Source organism: Pteronotus mesoamericanus, unplaced genomic scaffold (genome assembly GCF_021234165.1).
Source record: "Pteronotus mesoamericanus isolate MK-2021 breed Mesoamerican mustached bat unplaced genomic scaffold, CSHL_Meso_final contig_101, whole genome shotgun sequence".
Lineage (NCBI taxonomy): Eukaryota > Metazoa > Chordata > Mammalia > Chiroptera > Mormoopidae > Pteronotus > Pteronotus mesoamericanus.
Window position 1 is genome coordinate 3,685,554 of NW_026555001.1, and position 23,428 is coordinate 3,708,981.

The window sequence follows — 23,428 nt, forward strand, 5'->3', positions numbered from 1 at the left end:
TCCTTGGGAACAGAGAGGTCGGAGTAGGAATGGGCCTATGTAGAGCCGAGATGAAGGAGGAGCCTGCAGTGGGTTGTGATGAGCCGCTGCCAGGACTCGGGCCCAAGGGCCTCCTGAGCCATCAAGCTCATCAGCTGCATCTGTTTGATTTTCTGGTCTGTATTCTCCCCTGCATGTGGCAAGCACATTCCCACCTTTGTATTTTTGCTCCAGCTAACTCTCTTGCCTGGAATTCCTTCTTTCCTTTCTCTGGCCAAATGCTTCCCTGTCTCCAGACCCCTCCTTAATGACTTTCCCTCTGAAGATTGTGTGTATATTTTGTTTTTCTCCACATGCACCCTCCCCACACCCACATGCACACGAGATCCTAAGCTCTGGAAAGCCATAACTTTGTCCCCTCTCCCCTTTTCTCTCCTATGTGGGATATTCCCTCATGGTGCTCATTAGATGTTTCTAGATTAATAAAGTTAAGCCACGATTCTAATCAAGATTCTGGGGCAGTAGCTCCCTAGGAACTGGAGTGACCTTAGACCCTGACTCTGTTGAAGTCTGGGTGTGGTCTCTTATTTTAGTGACCTTAACAGACACTAGCAGCCTGAAGCCAGAACAGCTGTTTCAGCCCTCTGAAGATGGTAATGCATTCTTCTAAAAGAGTTTAGTATATCCAAAGCGAACCAACCCTTCCAGGGAGCCCACCAAGGCTTCACAGTAGTGAGTGGGTATCCCAGCTCTCCAGGGTGGATTGGGCTTGTGCTGATGGGTTCCCGCTGGGACTTCAACCCTTTGGAGGTTTTTTGTTTTGTTTTGATTTTTAGAAGTGGGTGTTAGAAACAGAATTTCTTTTTCTCAATTTTTATTTACTTATTTTTAGAGGCGGGGGAGGGAAGGAGAAAGAGAGGGAGAGAAACATCCATGTGAGAGAGAAACATCCATCAATTGCCTTTCTCAAGCCCATAACCCAGTCACGTGCCCTGACCAGGAATCGAACCAGCAGTCTTTTGGTCTACGGACAATGCTCAGCCCACTGAGCTATACCAGTAAGGACTGGAGCTTTTAAAGGTCACTCCTAAGCTCTCCTATTTGAGGCATTTCACTCATCCTCTGTCATTTCCTGCTGTTCTTCCCCTTTGCATTTATTGTTATTCTCTAAACATGTCATGTGCCCAAGTCTTTGGACATGTTGTGCTTCCTCTGCTGTGGTCACTCTGCCCACAGTCTGTATCCCAGATTGTCCCTCATTCTCCAGCTCTCTTCAAGCCACTTCCTGACACACCTAGGGACACCAAACAGTTCCCTCTTCCACCATCTTTGACTTTCACTCTGTCAACCTCTCCTCCAGGGCACCCGTCATACTCTGATACGATCAGTTGCATGTTTCTCCCACTAAACTAATGACTTTCAAGTGTTTTTGATGGCCACTCACAACAAAAAATACATTTGACATGTGACCTGATATGTATCTGTGTGCTGTGTGTGTATGTGTATATGTATGCACACATTCATGAAATCTTGCACAGTTTGAAGTTTAAATAATGTCTATATAAAATAGAACAGTCTAAAAATGAAACAGGAAATTTATTCAGGATTTAGCATACTTAACTTCAGGAATGTTCTCTCTCAACATATCCATCATTGTTTTGGGTACCAAACATAACCCTACTAATACCATGTAGTATAATGTAGGGTGGTGGCTTATTAACTGTAAAAGAAAAAGATAGGAATTAGAACAAATCAGTCACTATTCTTACTTTAAATTATTGCATTTATATTTTGCATTTAAATGTGTTAAAAATCCATACTGGGCAAGGACTTTACAAGTGAAGGAGACAATGCTACCTTTATGACTTCGACACACTCTGGCTGTATTTCTCTCCTTCCTCCCTTCCCTAGCTTGCTCTCTCCTTCCTCGTCCTTCCTCTCTCACCTTCCTTCCCTCCTCCCTCCCTTCACCCTTTCTTCCTCTTATGCTGGTCACTACCCACTAGTTGACTTTCATAACCAACAAAAATGGGTCATAACCTACAGTTTGAAAAACACCATTCAGGACTCGAAGTTCCTTGAGGGCAGTGACTATGTCCCTGAATCATTTCGTCTTCATAGCACCAAACACTGGCACTATTCCTGACTCTTAGTCGTCCCTTAGTAAATGTTTTCTGAATGAATGGTCCTCAGTGAAAAAGCTCTGCAGCCACTGGGATTCCGGAAGGGACAGGAGAAGTGAATAATTTATCACAGGCTTCCCAAGAGCTCCTGCTGTCCTCTAGACACTGGGGCCATTGTGGACGTGTCTGGGAAGCCCTGCTCTCTCTGCCCTGTGTTCTGCCTCCCCCCAACTTCCAGGAGAGAGGGCAGGAGGTTTAATGAAGTTCAGAGATTTCCCAAGGCAAAAACATATTAATCAGGTTCTTGGGCAGATATTTGTCAAGAGACAAATGATTTTTTTTTTTTAAGTGGAAGAAAGCAAGACTCTTAACAAGCCCTTTGTTTCATTTTATATATGTACATTTAGTCCTCGTAGTACCTGATTCCTGCTGCTCCTCTAAAGCCACTGGTAGGCTGTTTTTCAGCCCATCTGTTAGACCCAGACCACTTTGGGGGGTTTTAAAACACTAAATCTTCACTATACCATGACCCATGCCAGGGTTTTTCCATTTGGGGGTAGAAAAAAGCCCCAAGCCCACCAAAACCCTGTGGCTTGGTTTCCTGTCCAGCTGGCTTGCTCTTCCCAGGATTTTATTCCCATCATCAAAGTGGTTTGACAGACTGAGAACAAACCTCTGGCTCACCCTGAACTCACAGTGTACCGTTTCCAAGTCAGAACAAACACCGAGTACTAGTGAGAAAACAAGGGGGGGGAATCATTTTCCTGACTTAGAAGCCAGTTCAGAGTGAAGCCCCGCTCCGACTCCAGACAGGGATGTCATGTGGCTGCGGCTGCGGCTGTGGTGGTGCTCAAGGGTGGAGCCATGAATGGCGGGCTGTGCGCCAGAGTTTCTTTCTGAGTCAGTCTCCAAGGAGAAGCCACGGACGGACTCCACTGTGGCGCAGTCCTCACTGTTTTATGGAATCAAAAGCAGCAGCAGTTGAGGGAGCCTCCCATGATCTCGTTGACTACCTCAGACTTGGCCCAGAGCCTTGCCGTTATGGGCGCAGTCAGAATGGTCCCTGAAGTGTCCCAGGGCACCAGCCTAGGCCAGGTCAAGAGTAGACGCAGAACACTTCAGCCTGGCAGGGGGGTTTACAGAATGCCAAACTTTCCTTTATTCATTTAGAAATTTTAAAAAAAAATTAGCTAAAAATTTCATGGAAACTAAGATCCTCATCAGACTTGAAAGTCAAACCAGTTCCCCCGACACTTCCCTTTATGGTTCCACAGACAGAAAAACATCCAGGGTGAGAAGCTGTGACTCTGTGAGACCACATAGGAGCAGGCGGTACATTTTGACTCTTAAGAAGCATCCAATTAGCACAAAGTATCCCATCCTCCAAAGGCCTCCCTTTCCTTGCTCCTGTTCCCTCCTCAATATATTCTTTCATTTTCCCAACCTGGTCTCCCCAGGTCCCTAGACAAGCCAGACTAATTCCTTTCCACATCTATTGCCCCTCTCAAAATGACCTTCCTTGTCAACTTTGTCTAAGTTCTTTGCATCCCTCAGGGCCCAGCTGGAATTATATCTTCATAAACCCTTTTCATTTCTCCAGCCCACCCTGATTTGTTCTTGTGCTTAACTCCTTGTATCCTCTCCCAAAGTTTGACTTTATTTTTGTCTCTACATAACTATGCAGCATTCTCTGAAGTCAGAAATCATCTCCTGTGCAACTCCTCCCAGCACCTACCTTAAAACTGGGTGCTCAGGAGGCACTTCACTTGCTTTCTGCAGGCTGCTTACTCTGCCCTATGCTGGGTATCTGGTGATTCATTACCCCTGCTCTGGGTGTTCTCTCTTTCTTTCTTGACTAGCCCTTTCTTTGGCAGGGAAGGTCCCACCTGTTAAACAGTGGAAATGCTGGAATTGCAAACGATGTCATTAAAGAAGTCTTCATAGACTGTGGGCTTTTAACGGTGGGTAGAAGAGTAAGGATAGGAAGTTACGATTGAGAGACCTGGGTGAAGCCAGGTTGAGACAAAAGGTAGGGGCGGGATTGAGGGTAAAAAATTCAAGTAGATGAAAGTATTTAGCAACAACAAAAAAATAGAACTGCAAGGTACTAGAAGAAAATGTAGGAAAAAATTAAAATATATATATAAATAAAATTTTGGAGAATGGTTATGTAAGTGTGACATAAAACCCAGGAGACACAAATAAAAAACTGATGTATTTGCATAAAACTAAACCTTTTTAAACTGCAAAATTATAAATAAAGTTAAAAGACAAACTACAAAAACATATTTGTAACACGTGGCAAAGCAGATTTCTTTAATATACAAAGAGTTCCTACAAACCAATAAGGAAAAGACCAACAATGTAATATACATAGAATTTGAACACAGGTCACAGAAAAGGAAATCCAGGTATGTTTTTTGAAAAGCATATAAAGTGATATTCACCCTCACTTATAATAAACATGATAGTAATTTAAAATAATGAGATACCATTTTTCTCTTCTCATATTGGCAAAAGTTGGAGTTTAACAAGGCACGGTCCCCAGTGGAGGTCACTCAAGAGACCACCACAACTTGATGTTTCTCTCCCTCTCTTTCTCCCTGCATTCCCCTCTCTCTAAAAATAAATAAATAAAATATTTAAAAACAAAAACAGAAAAACCACAAGGCACTGTGTTGGCCAGGTCGTGGGGAAACCAGAATTTTTACACAGTGTTGGTGAAAGTGTAAATTGGTACAGTCTCTTTGGAAAACATCTTGTTGAAATCAATCAAAATTTTAAATGTGCTAATATTTTGATTTAGCGATTCAGCTTCTGGGAATTTGCCCTCTGAATACTCATTTATATGCATAAAACTGATGGGCAGGTATGTTTATTACAGCATTGCTTTCAGCAAAGGATCTTAGTCTGAGTTATTTCAGTAGAGGATTGGCACACCCATGAAATGGAACCGTTTACAACCATTTTTTAAAATGAAGCAAATCTCTATGTTTTTAATAAGATGACATCCAAAATATGTATAATAGTGGGAAAAAACCAAACGCTCAGGAGTTAGTACAGCAGGTCCTCAAATACCGCTGCTTCCTTCCATGTCATCTTGTTATGATGTTGATGAGATGTTGAGGCACTTAACTCTTGTTTATATCTATGAGCCTGTCATAAAACTGGTTTTGCCTTTCACTTAAAGTCACAGAACCTATTGACTATGTTAAGTTAGGACTTACTATATATAATAAGTCACTATTTATGTAAAAATAAACAAGTGAGTAGCTCTAGATAGGTGCCTGTAAATGAACAGAATGTGCCTGGAAGGATATACTCGGTAGTAATAATGGTTGCCCCAGGGAACAGATTAGGGGAGGAGAAGGTGGGGGTGTGGAAAGGCACTTCATTTTCACACTATGCCCTTTTTTACTCTTTGAATTATTTTTATACCATGAGCATGTGTTACCTATTTTTTAAAACTAATTTTAAAAAAATAACCAGGTGCAGTTATGAAATTAGGCCAAGCATGAGATGTACGTGTAAACTAGAAGTCGTAGCAAGGTAGGAGCCCAGGAGCAAGCAGATACTGTGGAGGAAGTAAGTCAGTGGGAGAGAAATAAGGCAGGTCAGTCACAGAGAGACCTTGAACACAGCAAGACAGTTTTGTTTTAATTCAAAAGTATCTGATTTGCTTTCTGTGCTGGCACATATAGCAGCCTAGGATATGGGCAGTTCAGGAGAGAGTGGGAATAAACTTCAGGGAAATGGTAAACTTAATTTCCAGGGAGTGAGAAGGATGGGTTTAGGGGTCAGGAAATGGAAATCCACTGGCCAGAACACTTGTGCCCTCCCTCAGTCTCATGTTGGAAGCAGAGTTGGGCAGGGAATGAACACTTAAAAGCACTCTAGTTTGCTGTACCAAGCTGAAGAGGGCTCCCGTTGTACAGGTCAGGAATCCGATTCGGGTCACAGAGGTAAATGGCAAAGCCAAAACTTAAACCCAGATCTGTCCCTACTGTCTTTACCACTTGTGCTGAATTCCTAGTGCTCAGCGGAGGTTTGGGCCCTTTTCATGTGTGGTCAGGATGAACTGAGTCTCAGAGCCAGGGACCTAAGTGCTGTTATCAAAAAAAAGGTCTTTGTTCTTCCTTTTTAATCTGGACCCCTACATCCAAGCCCACTGGCTTTTTCCAGCCTGTGGGTCAAAGAGTACAATGAACTGCTCCATTTATTGAGAGAAGAAAATAATCCATTTATTGGGAATGTCTGCTCCAGTATTTGTCAATGCTTTTGTGTTTTTCAGCTGGTTACTTTAAGTCCATAGATAGTTTGTCATGTGAGTGTGGTTTTCCTTCTCCAAAATGCTAAATCGGTGATTCTCATAACCAACGGTTTTTCCCCTAAATGTGTTCACTTAAGAAGAAAATAATAGAATATGGTCCTCCCCCACACCCGTACTCTATTTCCTTGTTTTCAAATAACCTGGATAGGATATTGGTTTTGTTTGTTTTCAGTTTATTTTATTTGGAGCCAGAGCATCGATTTTTATCTGTTTTGTACAAGCCTGGCCTGCCCTCCGCCATGTGCTTTAGGGTTTCTTTTTCCTGCTTAACTGACTGACGCTTTCTCACGGTAGGTGATTATCTACTCTTTTTCGGTATTTGCTCTATCTCCCTAATAAGCTTCATGACATGCCTGGTAGAAAATATCCATTTTCTCTTTTTTGTGACCGAGGCCTCAAGGAGAGAAAAATACCAATTTATTTTCTATTTTTTACCTTTCTAGGCAAAATCCATGTTTGGTGACCAGAGCTGTGTATATTGATATTCTCTTCCTGTTGACTCACTGCCTTGACAAACCCACAAAAGGCAACCAGCCAGGTATGATTCATAGTTATATCATATTTTGGACTGGTTACAGGTCTTTGAAATGTAGGTGGGGTTTTGAGTGACTCTACCACACACTCTCCCCTACCTTCTACTTTTGTTAAGACTAAACCACACATCAAAATTAAACATAGTGTCATATGGTTTCCTCATAGAAGCTTCTCAGGGAAACATGTCCTTGTTTAGTTGGAAATTTGCTATTTATTTTCTATTTGGTCTTTCAGGGAAGAGTGTGGACTCAGATAACCTCTGTGTTTCTAAGACCTTGGCTGTCTCTTATTTCAGCATTTTCTTTGAAAGGTCGTCATTTTCAATAACTGAGAGTTCTTTATGTTTCCCTCTGCGGAGATAACTGAGCGGGGCTCATTTAATGCCGGAGCCTGGGTATTGAGACTGTCTCAGATCCACCCCTTGCTCCCTTAAGTTCTGGCTTTATACATGTTCCTTGGTCATGTATGTTTCCTGGTATGGGCCCCAGATCCACATACAATTGTTCTATTTTAATCATGATTCACAAAGTGGTTTTCTTAAAAGGGAGAAGGGCAACTCCAAATAAAAAAATTTTTTGATGTGTTTATATAAGAGGCCACAGGAAGTGCTGTACATGAGTTCCAGGCCACAGACTGAAACTGATTTTCGTCAACACAAACTGGAATGCAGGGTAATGAGCCTGCAACTGGTTAAAATCAGCCTCTTCTAATTGATTAGGCCTGTCTAGAGGAGGCTACAATTACAAAGTCAGATTCTGAGTACAAGCAGGCCAGGCCTTTCCTCTGTTAAATTTAGTCTGTCAATGATTTGTTGTCTTCAGTAAATATATTCAGGCTGTCAGAGTCCAGCCCTGTCCAGATGGAACCCTGTTCCCAAATTCAAACCAATTTAAAATGCTTTGAGGGGGAGGTGCGAAACCGCCTCGCCCGGATCAATGCATATTAGCCCACAAAGCCCCTGTGGCCATGCGGAGGCAATAAGAACATGCCTGGACTTTCATCAGCTCCACGCCCCTTCATAAGGGTAGCTGTTGTATCCGTTTGGTAGAATAGGATCATAGAGTTTTGTAGCTGTAAAACAGTCCTAGTTTATTCCTCTTGTCCCAGTGTAATTATTAATAGTGCCCCCTTTTACTCTTGAAAGTGTCCAGGTTTGCACAATAAATTACAGGTCACCCTGGCTATGAGAGACCTCAAGGTTGTGTCCGCTTTATTTTACACTTGAGCTAACTGGGGTCCAGAGAGTGTAAATCAGATGTTACCAGAGGTAAGTGGTTTTGGGCTTCCATCATTTTTGTGTTTCAATCCAAACTCCATATAGCTTTATAATTCTTCTCTGCTCCGTGTCTAAGGGGCCTTGGCCATGAAAGAGTTGCTTACTATCCGCAAGTCCAGTCAGTGGGATCCTATCAGAGTTGTGTGGTTGACTAATCAACGGTCAAAGAACTAAGCTTTTCTTGACATATTAGTACCGTTATCCCTTGTCTGGAAGGGATAATGGCACCCTAGAATGTTGGGAAATACCCTCTCTCCTCTGACTGCCTGTCCTTTCGCTCCTCCATAAAGACAACTTTGGCCATTTGAATCATTCTTTCCTCCAAACTTGGGTTATTTAGAGTTTATACCCCAATTAAATGTGATCATAAGCTTTCATTTATTGCTCAGAAGTATTTTACTTGCATCAATGTATTCTTCTGAAGTCATGACTGCAGAGTAAGATGTGAAAGGGACATCTTACATCTTTTACTCTCATCCCAGTGTAAGAGTCAGAACTCTTAAGTATTTTATCCAGCACTGCCATAGCCACACATGGCTCAAGTGCTTGAGATGTGGCTGATCCAAACTGAGATGTTCTGTAAGAATAAAATACACACCTTCAAGTGAAAAAAAAAAATTACGTAAAATTTCTCACTGATTTTTTATATTGATCATGTGTCAGAATGATATTTTTCATATATTAAATAAAATATATTATTAAAATTAATTTCACTTGTTTCTTTTTGCTTTTAAAAATGTGGCCACTAGAAAATCAAAATTACATATATGGCTCATATTATATTCCTGTTGGACAAGTACTGATTTTGTCTAGTTCTTTGGGAACTGCCTTCATAAACCACAGGATATTTGTGTATGTGTATGTAGTTGTGTCTGTCTCTATGAATGTATGCATTTGCATAATGCACCCACACTAACTGCGGTAACAAATTGTCCTCCTTTGAGGACGAATTAAATTTTTAGAACTAACCAAATGTCAAATACAATGGTGATTAAGAGGGATAGCACTGTTTAGGATTAAAATACACTTGTGAGCTTAAAATAATAAAAACTATACTTGCGTGTTTCATGAATTGTGCCCAGAGGCCACTGAACAATAGCTAAGAGTATCACCCACCAAGGTGATCACTTACTTGGATGTTTAGATTTCAGTATGATTCCAAAATAATGTCATGGCATTAGAGTTTTACCTTGTGAGTACCTTGAAAGAATGGATCATGCCTTAGATTCTTTCTCCCCCAGCTAAGAGCTTAGCAGGCTCTCATTAAAGGGGTTTTTTATTAACTGATTGAAATGCGGAGTTTTCCTCAGTTTTTAGAATAGTAACCGTTGTAATCAAGAAACAAGTCCTATTTAAATTCATGTATCAATCAGATTTAACTTCATCTTGTGAATTCAAATCAGATGTTTATATCATGAGTATATATGTGTAAACAAGTATATACCTACCACCATTATTGGCTCACAAAACTCAAGAGTAGAGAGTATACCATGTCGTCTCTGAAGCCACATCTCTGTGTTTCTCTCCCAGGTCTGCCATTTATTAGCTTTGTGACCCTCAGGGAGTAATTTAACCTCTTTGGGACACTTGCTCTCAATTGTAAAAGGGGATAATAATAGGATCTATATCTTAGAGTGGTTGTCAGCTAGTACATGTAAAGCCCTGTGTGAAGAATGTGCTTTGCCTCGCCAGAATAAGTGCTTATGAAGACCCTTATGAAGCCAAATTCCTATTGCCACTGAAAAGAATGTAACTGAAAATTCATTCACGGAATGTCAAGGAGATATATGCAGGCATTGTGATAATCAGTATGAAGGGTTTGGGAGGTGGGGGTGAGGCTTGGAGGACCAGACTAAAGTTAAAGGCAACACAATTTTATAATGGTGTGATTAAGGCAGGGGCGGGGGGTAGGGGGTTCTTCCTCTTACTTTCCATCTTACTAATCTAATTTTACATAATGTAATTATTTTATTCATATGTATGTACGTGTGTTTCAACAATAAACATATCTAAATATGAAGATTAATTATTCCCAACGAAATAAAGTATCAATTCCAGGGAAATTTTTTTGGATGGAGGAAGATCTGCCCATCTCCTCACAAATACTATTTTGTAAGTGACCTCAGAAGGCTATTCCTACCTCTAAACTATCTTAGAACTACATGGAAGGGCTGGGGGTGTAAACAATGAGAAAAACAGTGAAGGGGAAAGGCAGGGAAGATGATTAGAAAAGCTTAAGGTAATAATGTGTTTTGTGTAATTCGAACTTTTATCTTAGTACTTCCCAATCATTTGAGGTTTTCTCAGCCATTAACTAGGTTTTAAAAATTCCAAATCTGGAGGTTTTGTTTTGAGTTGTAAAGCGATTTAAACCCACAAGGACTCTCTGTCCCCTGTATTCCTTTTCCTCCTCTGAATTCAGCTGCCATCATTAGTATGTATCAGTTTCCTGCTGGAAAGAAAATTATAGTCTCGGCTGGAGATGGGGGAACGAGGAAGAAAAAACCTAACAGCCACAAGGACTCAGCGGCTGTTCCAGGCTAGGGCAGGGCCATGGAACAGGGAGCTTTCATTCTCAGTTGAAACCCATCTTAAAGTATTTGCTCTCAGGTTGGAAATTTTCCATTGAAATAATCTGTTTACTGAAATTCTATCTGAGTCTTGACTAAATATTTACCCTCTTATTCTGACAGATGGACTTTCTATTTCTCTTTTATGCCTACACCCCTTAAATTTGTTTTTTTTCCCCCCTCATCTATTGTATTGAACATTTTCTTTTACCAAATATTTAAGCAGACCTCTTGCCTATTTGCACTTTCTGACTTTAAGTTCTCTTGGTGGGTTTATGAGGGGTTTTCCTTTCCTAGTCTCTATTTTACTAATTTTATGCAACCTGGCTCTTTTTTTATAAATATATAAAATATATTCTGTATATAATTAACATTTTTATATATATAGTAATGAAATACAAATCTTGAAGAAGATTAGTTAATCCCAAAATAATAAAGAAACAACATAATTTCATAGAAATGTTTTAGGTGGAGGGGATTTGTCCATTCTACTGCACATCATATAGGTGATCTCACAAGGCTGTTTCCCTGAAATGTACGTTGGATGCCTGTCGTACTCTCATTTTCAGGAAACGTTTTCAGGATCGTCTTCCTTGTAGAGATGATAATAATAATAATGACCAACATTTATTGAGCACTTAACTGTCTTCCAAGCACTGTGCCAAGCATTTTGCATACATTCATGAAAGAGTTACTAGTGGCCCTTCATTTTAGGCTTGAGGAAACCAGGGCACAGAGAACTGCCTCATGTCACATGTGCAGTAAGACAGCGGAGCCCAAGCTCACCAGCCACCTACATGGTGGCCCCACAGCAGCTTCAGGACCACAGTCTGGGGAACCACTCACTGTCTCGGGGAGGGGAGCCCTGCAACCCTCTGCTGATTCAGCCTCCCAGCTTCCGCCCCTCTTGCAAAACCCCCCGGGCCTCAGAGAGGGAATCCCCTTTACCAGAGCGTCCAGAACACATGCTCTTATGGTAACTTTCTTGCCTGTGCTTCCGTCTCCCATCCCAGGGGGGTATGGAGTAGTATGAGGTGTACCCAAGATTGGAGCAGTGACTAGAAAGAGAAAGCTTGACCACTCCTGGGCAGCCACCTGCCCTTTCTCCTTTTGAAAGTGGACCTACAGCCCCTGCATGAAACACTTCCCAACACTGGGCTGCTGGTGACTGTGTTTTGTGGTTTCTTTGTTAGTTGGGATTTATAGTTCAGATCTCATCATTCTGCCAAGTGCAATAAACATTTTGTTTTAACTGGAATGTAACCTTTATTATTGTTATTATTTTTCTTCTAAATACCTTCAAAGTGACCAGCTTATGAACGTGAAGTCAGAATTCCTAAATAGTCTAAATGCCAAGTCAGTGTGCTTTGTAGATCAGTGTAAGATTAGAAGACAGACTCTCATTTATTACTGCTCGTATTTATATAATGGAAGTTAGGTAACGTAAGCCCTCCCAAAGGCCAGCTTAGATGTTGATGATGGTTAAGTGGTAAAATCTGTGAGAAGTATTCAACAATGCCTTGTATTTGTACTGCCTGGAACATGAATAATATGTGTGACATGAATAAATATAAGGTCAATGATTTTTATGACATATTAACTTCCTTTACCTAAGTTCCTGGGAAATACAGCCAAACAATTACAGAGAATGAAAACATTGGCAACTTACAAACACCTGCTTTGATTATTTGGTCTAATTAGGTTAAATTTAACGAACCCCATCTGAACAAATTGAAAACAATTCTTATCTGTTCCCTCGGTCATGCACTTTTATCGGTGTTGAATGCAGATGTGTTTAATATGTTACAGTTGGTGCTATTCTCGCAGCTCTGGGTGGGAGATAAAAGGGAATTGAGAACATATTTTTAGAGTCTTCTGAGGACTTTGTATTTCTGGGCCTGCAGCTATGAAATTTCAAGGAAAAAAAAACACAACAGGCTTTGTTGTCAATAAATTATTTGCTTTTCTCCAAAACACTGGGACTATCATCTAAACTGTTGCTTTTGCCCAAAGTGTCTTTCCCAGGGAGCAGTGAGCTCCTAAAATAAGTGGATGAGTCCTACCTGTCTTTCAGAAGTCAGAATCACACAGGGTGTGTTATTAGATTGCTAGGTTCATGTAGTGTTCATCCTTTGTTAATTCCAAGCCCGGTGCTGAGCATATAGACCCCCAATCCTTAGAATTTTGGAGTTGAGAGACCATTTAATCCAAAGGTAGAGTGGAAACTGTAGCAATTAAGTGACTTGCCCAAGGTCACACAGCTGGTTAGTGAACTAGTCAAACTTTTCTCGCTCCTCGTCTATTTCCCATTTCTATGACCAAAATTAAGCCCCTCATAACAGTGTGTGTTGGACTGAGTGCCTGGATCTGTAACAAAACAATGTCACAAAACCCCCTTACCCACCACCTCGTCTCCCCAGCAGTAAAATATTATTCAAATGAGCAACTGAGGTCTCAGAACATCTGTGATTTCAGGTTTGCTCCGTGTTCCTGTCTGCCCCATTCATCACAGGTAATCTGACACTCGTTGCCCATGTCATTTAAATTAGTTAAGCAAGTTACTTTTGAAAGCTTATTCTAGACATTTCATATAAATGGCATTATACAATCTGTGGCCTTGTGTATCTGGATTCTTTCTCTTAGAATGTTTTCACGGTTCACCCTTGTTGTAGAATGAATCAACAGTCTATCCTTTTTTTAGGGCTGAAAAGTATTCCATTGTATAGATATACCACATTTTGTTTATCCATTCATCAGTTGATGGATTTTTGGATTGTTTCCACTTTTTGGCTGTTACAAATAACGTTGCTATGAAGATTCGTACACATGTTTTTGTGGGGATATATGTTTTCAATTACCTTGGGTATTTATTTACCTAGGAGTAGAATTGCTGGGCTACGTGCCATCTCTAAGTTTAACTTTTCGACAAGTTGCCAAACTGTTTCCAAAGGGACTGCACCATTTTACATTCCCACCAGCAACATACGAGGTTTCCAATTTCTCCACATCCTCAGCAGCACTTATTATATTGTCCATCTTTTATATTATATCATCTGCGTGGGTGTGAAGTGATGTTTTGCTGTGCTTTTATTTGCATATCCCCAATAGCTTTTATGGCTTAAGAAGATGTAGGGAAACGTATATCTTCTTTAGAGAAATGTCTACTTAGATCTTTTGCCCATTTTTAAATTGGGTTACTTGTCTTTTTATTCTTAAGTTGTAAGAGATCCTTATATGTTCTGGATATTAGTCTTTTATCAGATATACAATTTGCCAATATTTTCTCCCATTCTGTAGGTTGTCTTTTTGCTTTCTTAATAATGTTCTTTAATGTAAAAATGTTTTTTAATTTGGATGAAGACCAATTTAACTATTTTTTCCTTTGCTCCTTATGCTTTTGATATTATATCTTAGAAACCATTGCCTAACTCAAGGTCACAAAGATTTGTGCTCATGTTTTCTTCCTAAGAGTTTTATAGTTTTATTTCTTAATATTTAGGTTTTGATTCATTTTCAGTTAATGTTTGCCTTGGTGTGACGTACAGATCCAGCCTCCCCCATCCTTTTCCATGCGGCTGCCCATTTGTCCCAGCCCTGTTTGTTCAAAAGTCGTATCCTTTCCCAGGTGAATTGGCTCAGCACCCCAGTTAAAAAATCAATTGACCGTAAATACATGGATTTAATTCTAAACTCTCCATTCTATTTCATTGATCCGTATATCTTTCCTTATGCCAGTACCAAGCTGTCTTAATAATTATTGTTTTGTATATCTTTTGAAATCAGGATGTGTGAATCCTGCAACTGTATTCTTTTTCAAGATTGTTATGGCTGGGTCTTTTGCACATTCATACAGATTTTAGGGTCAACTTATCAATTTCTGCAAAAGAAAGAAAGAAGAGAGGTAGGGAAGGAGGGAGGGAGGGAGGGAGGAAGGGAGGGAGGGAGGAAGAAATACCAGCTTGGATTTTGACAGGTATTGTGTTAAATCTGTGGGCTAATTTGAGGAGTACTGTCATCATAATATTGTCTTCACATATTCAGATCAGCTATTCAGATCAGAATTCTTCTAAGACTTGTTTTTAAGTTTTGTTATGATGGATCCAAAGGAGCCTTTAGTGAGTGCAAATTTAGCTCCACTAACAAAGCCATACTCTTCTGAGATCTCTACCTGCTGCCCATGTGCTACCAGGTTTCTCTGCTGTGCGCAGTAGTCTGGGGCCATTGAAAGGTTTGCCTTGTTTGTTTCCTTCTGTCAGGGATCAGTGTCTTGCACTGTCCATGTCTAATGTTTAAAAATAATTTCATACATTTTGTCCAGCTTTCTAGTTTTTTCTGGCAGAAGGGCAATTCCTGAAAGAGTTAAACCTTCATGAGCTGAAGCAAAAATCACTTCCATCACTTTGTTTTTCAACCTCTTGGTTTCTCAACTGTAAAATGGGGATAAAACCATCAGAGGATTGGGGTAAAGGTCACATGAAAAAAAAAATTTGTGAAAACTCATTGAAAAGTCATATTACAATAAAGGAAAAATCCAACATTGGAAGAAATGCAGCTCTTAGGAGGTGAAACTGATAGCAAGAACAAAGCAATGAACGTTCATCGCGTCCAGAGTAGGAAGCAGAGCTGCTGCTGGTTCTATGCCGGGTGTTCTCACCCTCAGGTTCACCGTCGCTCACCTGGCAGCATTTGCTTTCGGTAGCTCCTGTGTCTGCGTTGGGGCCAGCCTTCACCTGAAGGAACATCCCCGGGCTAACCAGATTCTGTCGAATCTGCCAGCTGTAAACTGCACCTTGCAGCATCATTCCAACAGGTGCTGGTCTGCAGTCCAGTGGTGGCAGTGCCCTTTTCAGTAGAGTCGGTTTCTCCCACAACTGTAAACAGAAGCACTGGCAAGGGACTGAGATAGGTAGGCCTAGCCTCTCTCTTATGATAGGTCAGACAGAGGTTCTTTAAAGGAATCTTCCCAGACATCTGTCTCCTCTCAAGTTGATTTCACACTGTATCAGTTGCCTGTGGTGGAAGAGAAGCCCTTCGTCCTTTTGGGGAAAAGGTAAATTAAACAGGGACGTCTAAGGTATGATGATAGGGAAAATTCTAATTTCCTAATCTTGACTTTAGGAACAATTCGCTCACAAAGAACCAGACACAATGTATGCCTAGAAGTAATTTTAAGTTCATGTCTTTGGGTTGTCATGTGTTTATCTACAAGTATTTCCTGATTTCCTCCCTGCGTTGGGGCAGAGGCAGGATGGGATGGTGTGTGGAAGCAAGAAGCAAAAGCTGTGGAAACCACACAGTGCCTGGTGAGCTCTCTGAAGGGATTGTGTTTTTATTTTATGGGTGAAGGGACTGTGTTTTTATTTTATGGGTTGACAAGATTGTCTTCAAATCATATTCGTAGAAGCAGATAAGGAATTTTGTTCAGGGGGCAAGGCAAGAAGGGAACGTTTTCAAAAGGGTGTGTATTGGGGCATGTAAGTAGGGCATGAAGGGGTTCAGAGACCTAGAAACCAAAGTAGGCAAGGAGTAAACAACCAGTGCCAGTTCAGGGTGCTGCTCAAGACAAGGTTAGAATCCAGTTCCTTCCAACAGGCCATTCTATTCTACGGGTTTGTAACTGGAAGGGCCCCTACGGTCAGGATTACAATTTACTGGGAGGGGCAGAGGATAAAATAGAAGAACGGAATTTCCCTTCGATAAGAAGCCAAGATTTAGTAAATCGGTTGATTTTTTTGTTGTTGTTGTAGTTCCTATGGTTTCCTTTTCTCTCCAAATACAATTTTTTTTTTACTGAGAAATTGCATAACAGGACATTAACGTTCACAGAGTGTACAAATTATCATCTGATTATTTTTAGAACCAGTTTATCAACTGTTTCAGATAAGAACTTTCGCTGGATCTGATTACAGATCTCTCTGACCAGAGCTATGATTCTGTGAAATAGAAATAGTTGGCCATGTCACTATGCATTAAAAATGAAATCTGCTTTGTATTTTCCCACCCTGCCCCCTACTTTCTAAAGAAGGGTAGAGATTCTGTGAGGGAGAGAGAGGAGAGGAGAAGAAACTTCAGAACAATTACAGCTGCAAACTCTTCTTGACCTAGTGGTATCAGAGAATTCAGAGCCTTTACAGCTTATGCAAGAGAAATTCATTCATTCATTCATTCATTTGAGGCAAAGAGTGAACAGCTGGTGCAAGGTCAGGCAGGGTAAAGAACCTTCTCCCGCGCCTCAATGGCAAGAGACTACCACAGTGATACAATGGATATTGCCATTTACACAACATCCCGAATAAGTGACTTATTGCACAGCAGTGAAAGCATTTAGCATTCTTTTCTGTTTGGTTGGGCTTTTCAGTCCTGAGGAGGATCCTTCCTCCCTCGTGGATACTGGTGGCCGCTTATAGGTAAAGCAAGTTCGTTGTGATTGCTGGGCTTTTGCTTCCCTCGTCCACCATTTCTGCTGGAGCCAAGACAGCGCTGTCACTTTGGGCCTGTATGCTTCTTCCCTCTTGCCCCTTTTATTTTGGCCACTACAGCACAAAAACAATCAGGATCTCTTGATTTGTGACATCACAGAGAAGGCCAGGCACTGTATGATGTTCAGGAGCTCTTTAGTTGAGCACTAGATGAAGGGGTTGCCTTATGATTAGGGGCCGTGGTCTCCACAAACAAGTACCATCAAATGCTAGAATTACACACATTCAGCATGGCAAGATGTTTACACTGTGAGAAGCACAGATGATCTCAGATGGTCTGAGGTAATGGTTCTCAAAGTGTGGTCCCTTCATCAGCAACATCCACATTCCCTAGGGAATTTGTTAGAAATGTGATTTGGGGAGACCTGCCCCAGGCCTCCCGAATCAGGAACTCTGGAGATGAGCACCCTAAAGTTGGAGAACCAGTCGTCTCAGGCGATAGCACAACCACCCTTTATGCTCAGTGATTAGAATGCCAGGTGAAACTGCCCTCTCTCTTGTAATTGTTATTTTCCAATCTCTCTCTTTGCTGAGTACTTAAGAGTTAAATTAACCTAAATTAAATGCTCTTCTGGTGAAACGCAGCTGTATCCATAATTATGTGGTAATGATATCATCCACACTTTTTTCAGGATGCCCTTGTTAAAGCTAGTTAGATTAACATGTATTTTTGAAGATTATGATGATATTTTGAAAAGAAATTCTAACAAGCCTATATGAGTAGCTTAGAAAATCAAAGATGAATGACCCACAGGCCTGCCCTTTGGGACCATGCACCCGCTCTGGGGAGGAGACAGACTTCCCTAAATGATACAACAGGATTTGTGAACCAGGAGGCCGTCCCTGCTTGAGGTGTACGCTGCTTTGAAATCCTCTTTCGGCAGCCAAGCCCGTGTGAGCACCCTACCTTGGTGTGTTAGGGCGTGGCAGCTTTGAAATCCAGGTAATTTAGCAATCGCTGCTCAGGTTGCCGATGTAATACTGAAATCTGCAACTTGGCCAGAGGGAACGGTGTGAACGGGCCACTGTGCTTCAGGTGCTCTGCTTGTTGTCCTGAGCCATTAGGCGAGGTCCCTTCGTTTTCTTCCTAGGAAATCTCTGCTCTTAATAGTCATGCTGTCCAAACAGATCAACCTCAGGAAACTTTTATCAACTTCTCCAAAGCTGCAGTTCCCTAATGCTGATCCCTGGTGATGTTTTCACAATAAAATCTAGCAAAAAAATGACAGTATATCAAATTTTTCTTAAAGCCAAATCTCTTTAAAGAATTGTTCTTTATGACGACACTATGAATTTATCATTTTTTGGTGTGAAGATAGCCTTTCTTTCATGAAATGATAATAGATGGTAGGTTTTTTAACACCCTTGCTTTACAAAATAAAAAGTTGGCAACTTACTCTAATCTGTCACATTGTTTCTGACATACTATTTGTCCTTGAATGCCAAACTTGGGAATTATTTCTCCACTGAACCAGGACATATCACAGCAGGAGGTATTGTTCTTCCAAGTGAATTCAGCCATTAAACCAATTGTTTGAAAGCTAGAAATAGCCTTGCTGTAAAGAAAAAGAAGCTAATTTCAAAAATGGAAATGAATCGTATGTTTAGAGTCAGTCACACATACTTGGGTGACTAAAACGACTGCACTGATGGGAAAATCTAAACACTTTCCAAACAAGGAGGGTTAGGAAAAACCACTTAAGAGTTTGCAAAATCATCTAATGTGTGAAAAAAAGATGGTGCCATCAAAGGCAGGACATGATTCTTTCACTGGAACACTTGACTTTCCAAGAAAGATAGGAAGAAACCGGAAGTGATCAAAATTGAAATTGCAAGTAGAAAAATTCTCTTCTAGAGAAGGCTGTTTAACCATAGAATAAGGAACCCCATGAAAGAACGAATCGGTTTCTTGTGTCCTGCAGATAACAGGCTCTCATAAAAAGAGATGTAAGTACCCAGTGTTGATCTAAACTTTGAAATGCCCCTGGCATTGGGGCGGGCAGGACATGAAACAGCACATCATGAGTGGACAAAAAGGCCGAGGTGAATTTATACAATGGAATACTATGCAGCAGTAAAAAAGAAGGATTGCTTATCTTTTTTGACAGCATGGATGGACCTGGAGTCTACCATTCTAAGTGAAATAAGCCAGTCAGAGAAAGAGAAATACTACATGATCCCATTTATATGTGGGATCTGATGAACAAAATAATGAGCAAAATAGAAACGGAAGCATAGGTACATGCGACAGACTGACAACTGTCGGAGGGGAGTTGGGGGTGGGGGAACTGGATGAAAGAGTTAAAAAGATTAGCCAAAGAACATACATGCCTGACCCCTGGGCACGGAGAACAACGACGGTTTAGGGACTGCCTGAGGGAGGGGCGGGCTGGCTGGGGGTGGGCAAAGGGGGGGGAGCGGGGACAACTATAATAACATAAACAATTTAAAAATACCATAAACAAAATAACTTAAACCAAAAAAAAAACTGGAAAAAAGAAACAAAACAAAACAGGGCTTTGACAGGTTGTAAAATTCCAGTGGTGAAACCCTTTGGAGAACCTACCTGCTGTGGGATGCAGAGATGGTGAAACAGTGGCTGTCAGCTCCAGCTGCTCACTAGAGTCACCTGGGTCACTTTAAAACCAAGCTTGCCCCAGAGATGTGGCCCAGTGTCCCCTGAGGTTAGCATTTTTCTAAAGCTCTCCAGATGAATTGCATGTACTTCCTGGGCTGAGAAACCACTATGGTAGAGAAGAAAGCACTGTCTTTTTTAGTCACTGTAGCTGCTTATGTGGAAGCATTAAGGATTTGTAATTCTACCCTCCTGTCCCACCTGGAGACCCTCTCACTCCAGGCACTTGGAAGAGGGAGTCCTGCGGTCCCCACCGAAGCAGGAACTCCCTGGGAGCAGAGTCTGGTTTTCCTGATTCACTGCTACATCCTAGACCTAGAACAGAACTTGTCCATAGTGAGCCGGCGGGGAAGGCTGGCCAGCCAGGGGCCTTTATGGTGCTTGAAATTATTTTGAATTCTTGGTGGCTTCTCCTCCTTTGGTGTTTTTATTTGTAAGAGAAAATGGGGCATGGTGAGTTCTCTCGTTCTCGACCAGGAACTGTGAGAGTCGGATCTTAAGAGTGTGGGTCTCAGCTGGAACACATAGCAGCACTACCTGTGGCTGAAGACTGCAGATATCTGCACCCGCCTCCAACCCACCTGAATTGGATTCCAGGAGAGCGGGGTCCAGGCATGTGTGATTTTAATAATGTCTGGCTGAGAACCATCACCTGAGGGCAGTGGTTTCCAAAGTACCTGGCTCGTTGGCAGCAGCGTCCCCTGTGGGCTTGTTACACCTGCGGGTTCTCAGTCCTCCTGACGCACAGACTTGGGGGTGAGCCCCAGGCAGCAGTCTGGAGCTGACCACCTGAAACACCTCCAGGTGTTTCGATTGCTTACTCAAGTTTGGGAAACTCTTAAAGTGGGACATCTTTTAAAGTGCTGTGGGACATCTCTTTGGGCCTTGCTGCACAACTGAGTGTTTTTTTCTAAGCAGCAGTTTGGAGAAAGTGCCTCCATGAATGTCATTTAATAATTTCCTGGCTTATGACTCTGACCTCACCTTTCCTGCTGCACCTCTTTTGCCACATTAATTCATCAAACCCATTGGCAGCTCTTTCTCTGTCTCCTCCCTCCTAACTCCCGCTGGAGCATTTGCCCTTCCCTCTCCCAGCCAGGCCCCTCGGGGCAGCCTTCAGAGCCCTTCCTAAATTTTGGTCCCTCTGAAAACCCTTTTTTACTTCTTCTAGTGAAGTGCCCATTGCCTTCATTTTTGTCATTCTTTTGGGTTTTATTTTTTTTAACCTACCATTTCAGTGTGACCTCGGGCAAGTAACTTAACCTCTCTGTTTCCTCATCTGTGAAATGGGTATAAGAGTGCGTACCCACTTCATTACATGAGTTACCACGTGTCAAAGTACTTAGAGTAATACTCACCAAACGTAGTTTTTTATATCATTGAGTAATGGTTAACATCCCATAGTGCATGGTACACACTTAACACATGTCAGCATTTCTCACTAACAATTTTAGGTCACTAAGAATTTTGCAATTTTTGTTATTGTCTTTATCTCCCATTAGTTTTAAAGCTCTTTGACAGCCAGTAATTTTTCTTTCTCCGCTCTTAATGTCTTGACTTCCTAAAGTACCTAACATATGCTCAATAAGTGCATATGGAATTTTACTGAATTCCCCCAGAAACACCAGGAAATCCAAAGGATCCTTTCCTGAGCCTGTCTCCCATTTCCCCCTTGTTTGTGCCCTAAGTCCCTGGCTTCTTGATGATGTCATCCTTCCTCAAGCCCCTAGAAGAAGCAAGTGAGTTTGGGTGCCTAGCTCTTGAGTCTAACAGACTACATACTCTGCCTGGAATATCTTTCTCTCAGATAATGGATTCCTCTGAAAATGATTCAGAATGGCCTAGAGACCTTTCTTCCTGTCTTTAATTATGGTTTTTTTTTTTAGGATTTTATTCATTTTTAAAGAGAGGGAAGGGAAGAGAGGGAGAAAGGAAGGAAGGAAGGAAGGGAGGGAAGGAGGGAGGGAGAGAAACAGCGATCAGTTGCCCCTCGCACACCTCAAACGGGGACCTGGCCTGCAGCCCAGGCATGAGCGCTAACTGGGACCTGCAACCCAGGCATGAGCCCTGACTGGGAATCGAACCGGTGGCCTTTCAGGTCACAGGCCAGCACTCAATCCATTGAGCCACACCAGCTAGGGCTAATTATACTTTAAAGAGCAGATCTCTGGACCATGTTTCTGATTCCTTGTCAAGCAAATTAGTTCCTTTTTAATGCAGTGTTGTCCTCAGGCAGCAATGGGTGGAAAGATAGGGAATTGGTGCCTAGAGACCGTGGTAGTCTGGTCTTCTCATAAATAGATTGTAATGGGATTAGGTTTTTAGGCAGTGAAAGTAGAGATGATGACACAAAGGTTGAGGATCCCAGCTCCCGGGGGCTTCCTGCTGCTTTGTAAAGATGGCTGCCCTCGTGCTTGAACTTGGACTTCTGCAGAGTCTGAGTTAAGAGCATGGGCATGTCTGCAACTATAGATAGTGCTCAGTGGTCTCCATGGGGCAAAGTCATATCAGAGCCTGAGCCCTCACTTTGCAACCTGGGGCAAACTTTCCTTTTAAACAATTTGACATGTAAATGAATATTCCATCCTTTTAATTGCTGGATTATTACAAGCCAATGTGATTTTTTAAATTTCACATTTTTCCAACTGTTATTTTAATATTTTACACTTTTACTATGTTTACGATAGTTTTCTGATAGAAATGCCTTTTGTCCCTCTAAGGAAAGAATTATGAGTCACCTAAACAGAAATTGCTTCTAGATGTCAGTAGTGTTCACTGAGTTATGAGGTATGTAAACTTAAGCAAGGCATTTGGTGAAGTCTATCCTGATGTCCTTGTAGAAAAAAATCTGTGGAAACAATGGTAAAGATAGGGGGATTCATAACTGAGGAATGACTAGACCCAGAGACAGCTGGTTAATGAATTAGTGAGAGCTTGGAGTGGGGTCGGGGTCAGGGACAGGCAGGGAGCCGACTATAACACTCGTCCAAGGCCTCTGTCCTCCCCGCTGGCCCAGTCCACATTCTTAATAACTACTTGATTGTAGGCATTTGTGGCATGTTTGTCAATTTGAGATTTACCCTATTTCTATGGGATGATGAATATGTTCTCTAAAGAATCTAGATTCTAGGAGGTACCCACGACTCCTCACCCAGCCTGTCCCCCGGTGCTACCGATTTTACTCCCTCAGTGCTCCTCGAGCACATCTTCTCCCTCTCCCTTCCTCTAGGCTCTCATCACTTCTCCCTACCTCTGTTACCCTCTCAACAATAAGAGCACTTCAGTGAACATGTTTGCCTGATCTTGTTGCTCAAAATAACCCCTCGGTGTCATTCCCTTGCCTACAGAAGAATGTCCAAGCTCCTTCACAGAGACTAGGAGGTTCTCTGTCCTGGCCATGGTGCATCTCTGGTCTCATCCCCTGCCCTTCCCCACCTTGAATTTGTGCTATGGAGACATCAGACTGCCTATAGTTCCCCACGTGGTCCATTCTGCTTCATGC

The 23,428-nt window shown here is 41.7% G+C and overlaps 1 protein-coding gene across 1 annotated transcript in view; it reads left to right on the plus strand.

The window, feature by feature from the left end:
- THADA (THADA armadillo repeat containing) overlaps nucleotides 1-23,428 on the plus strand; it is a 300,884-nt gene that overhangs the window by 231,839 nt on the left and 45,617 nt on the right. The window contains exon 31 of the mRNA XM_054567244.1: nucleotides 6,876-6,970. Within this exon, the coding sequence (XP_054423219.1) occupies nucleotides 6,876-6,970 (95 nt within the window). The remainder of the gene's footprint in view (nucleotides 1-6,875; nucleotides 6,971-23,428) is intronic.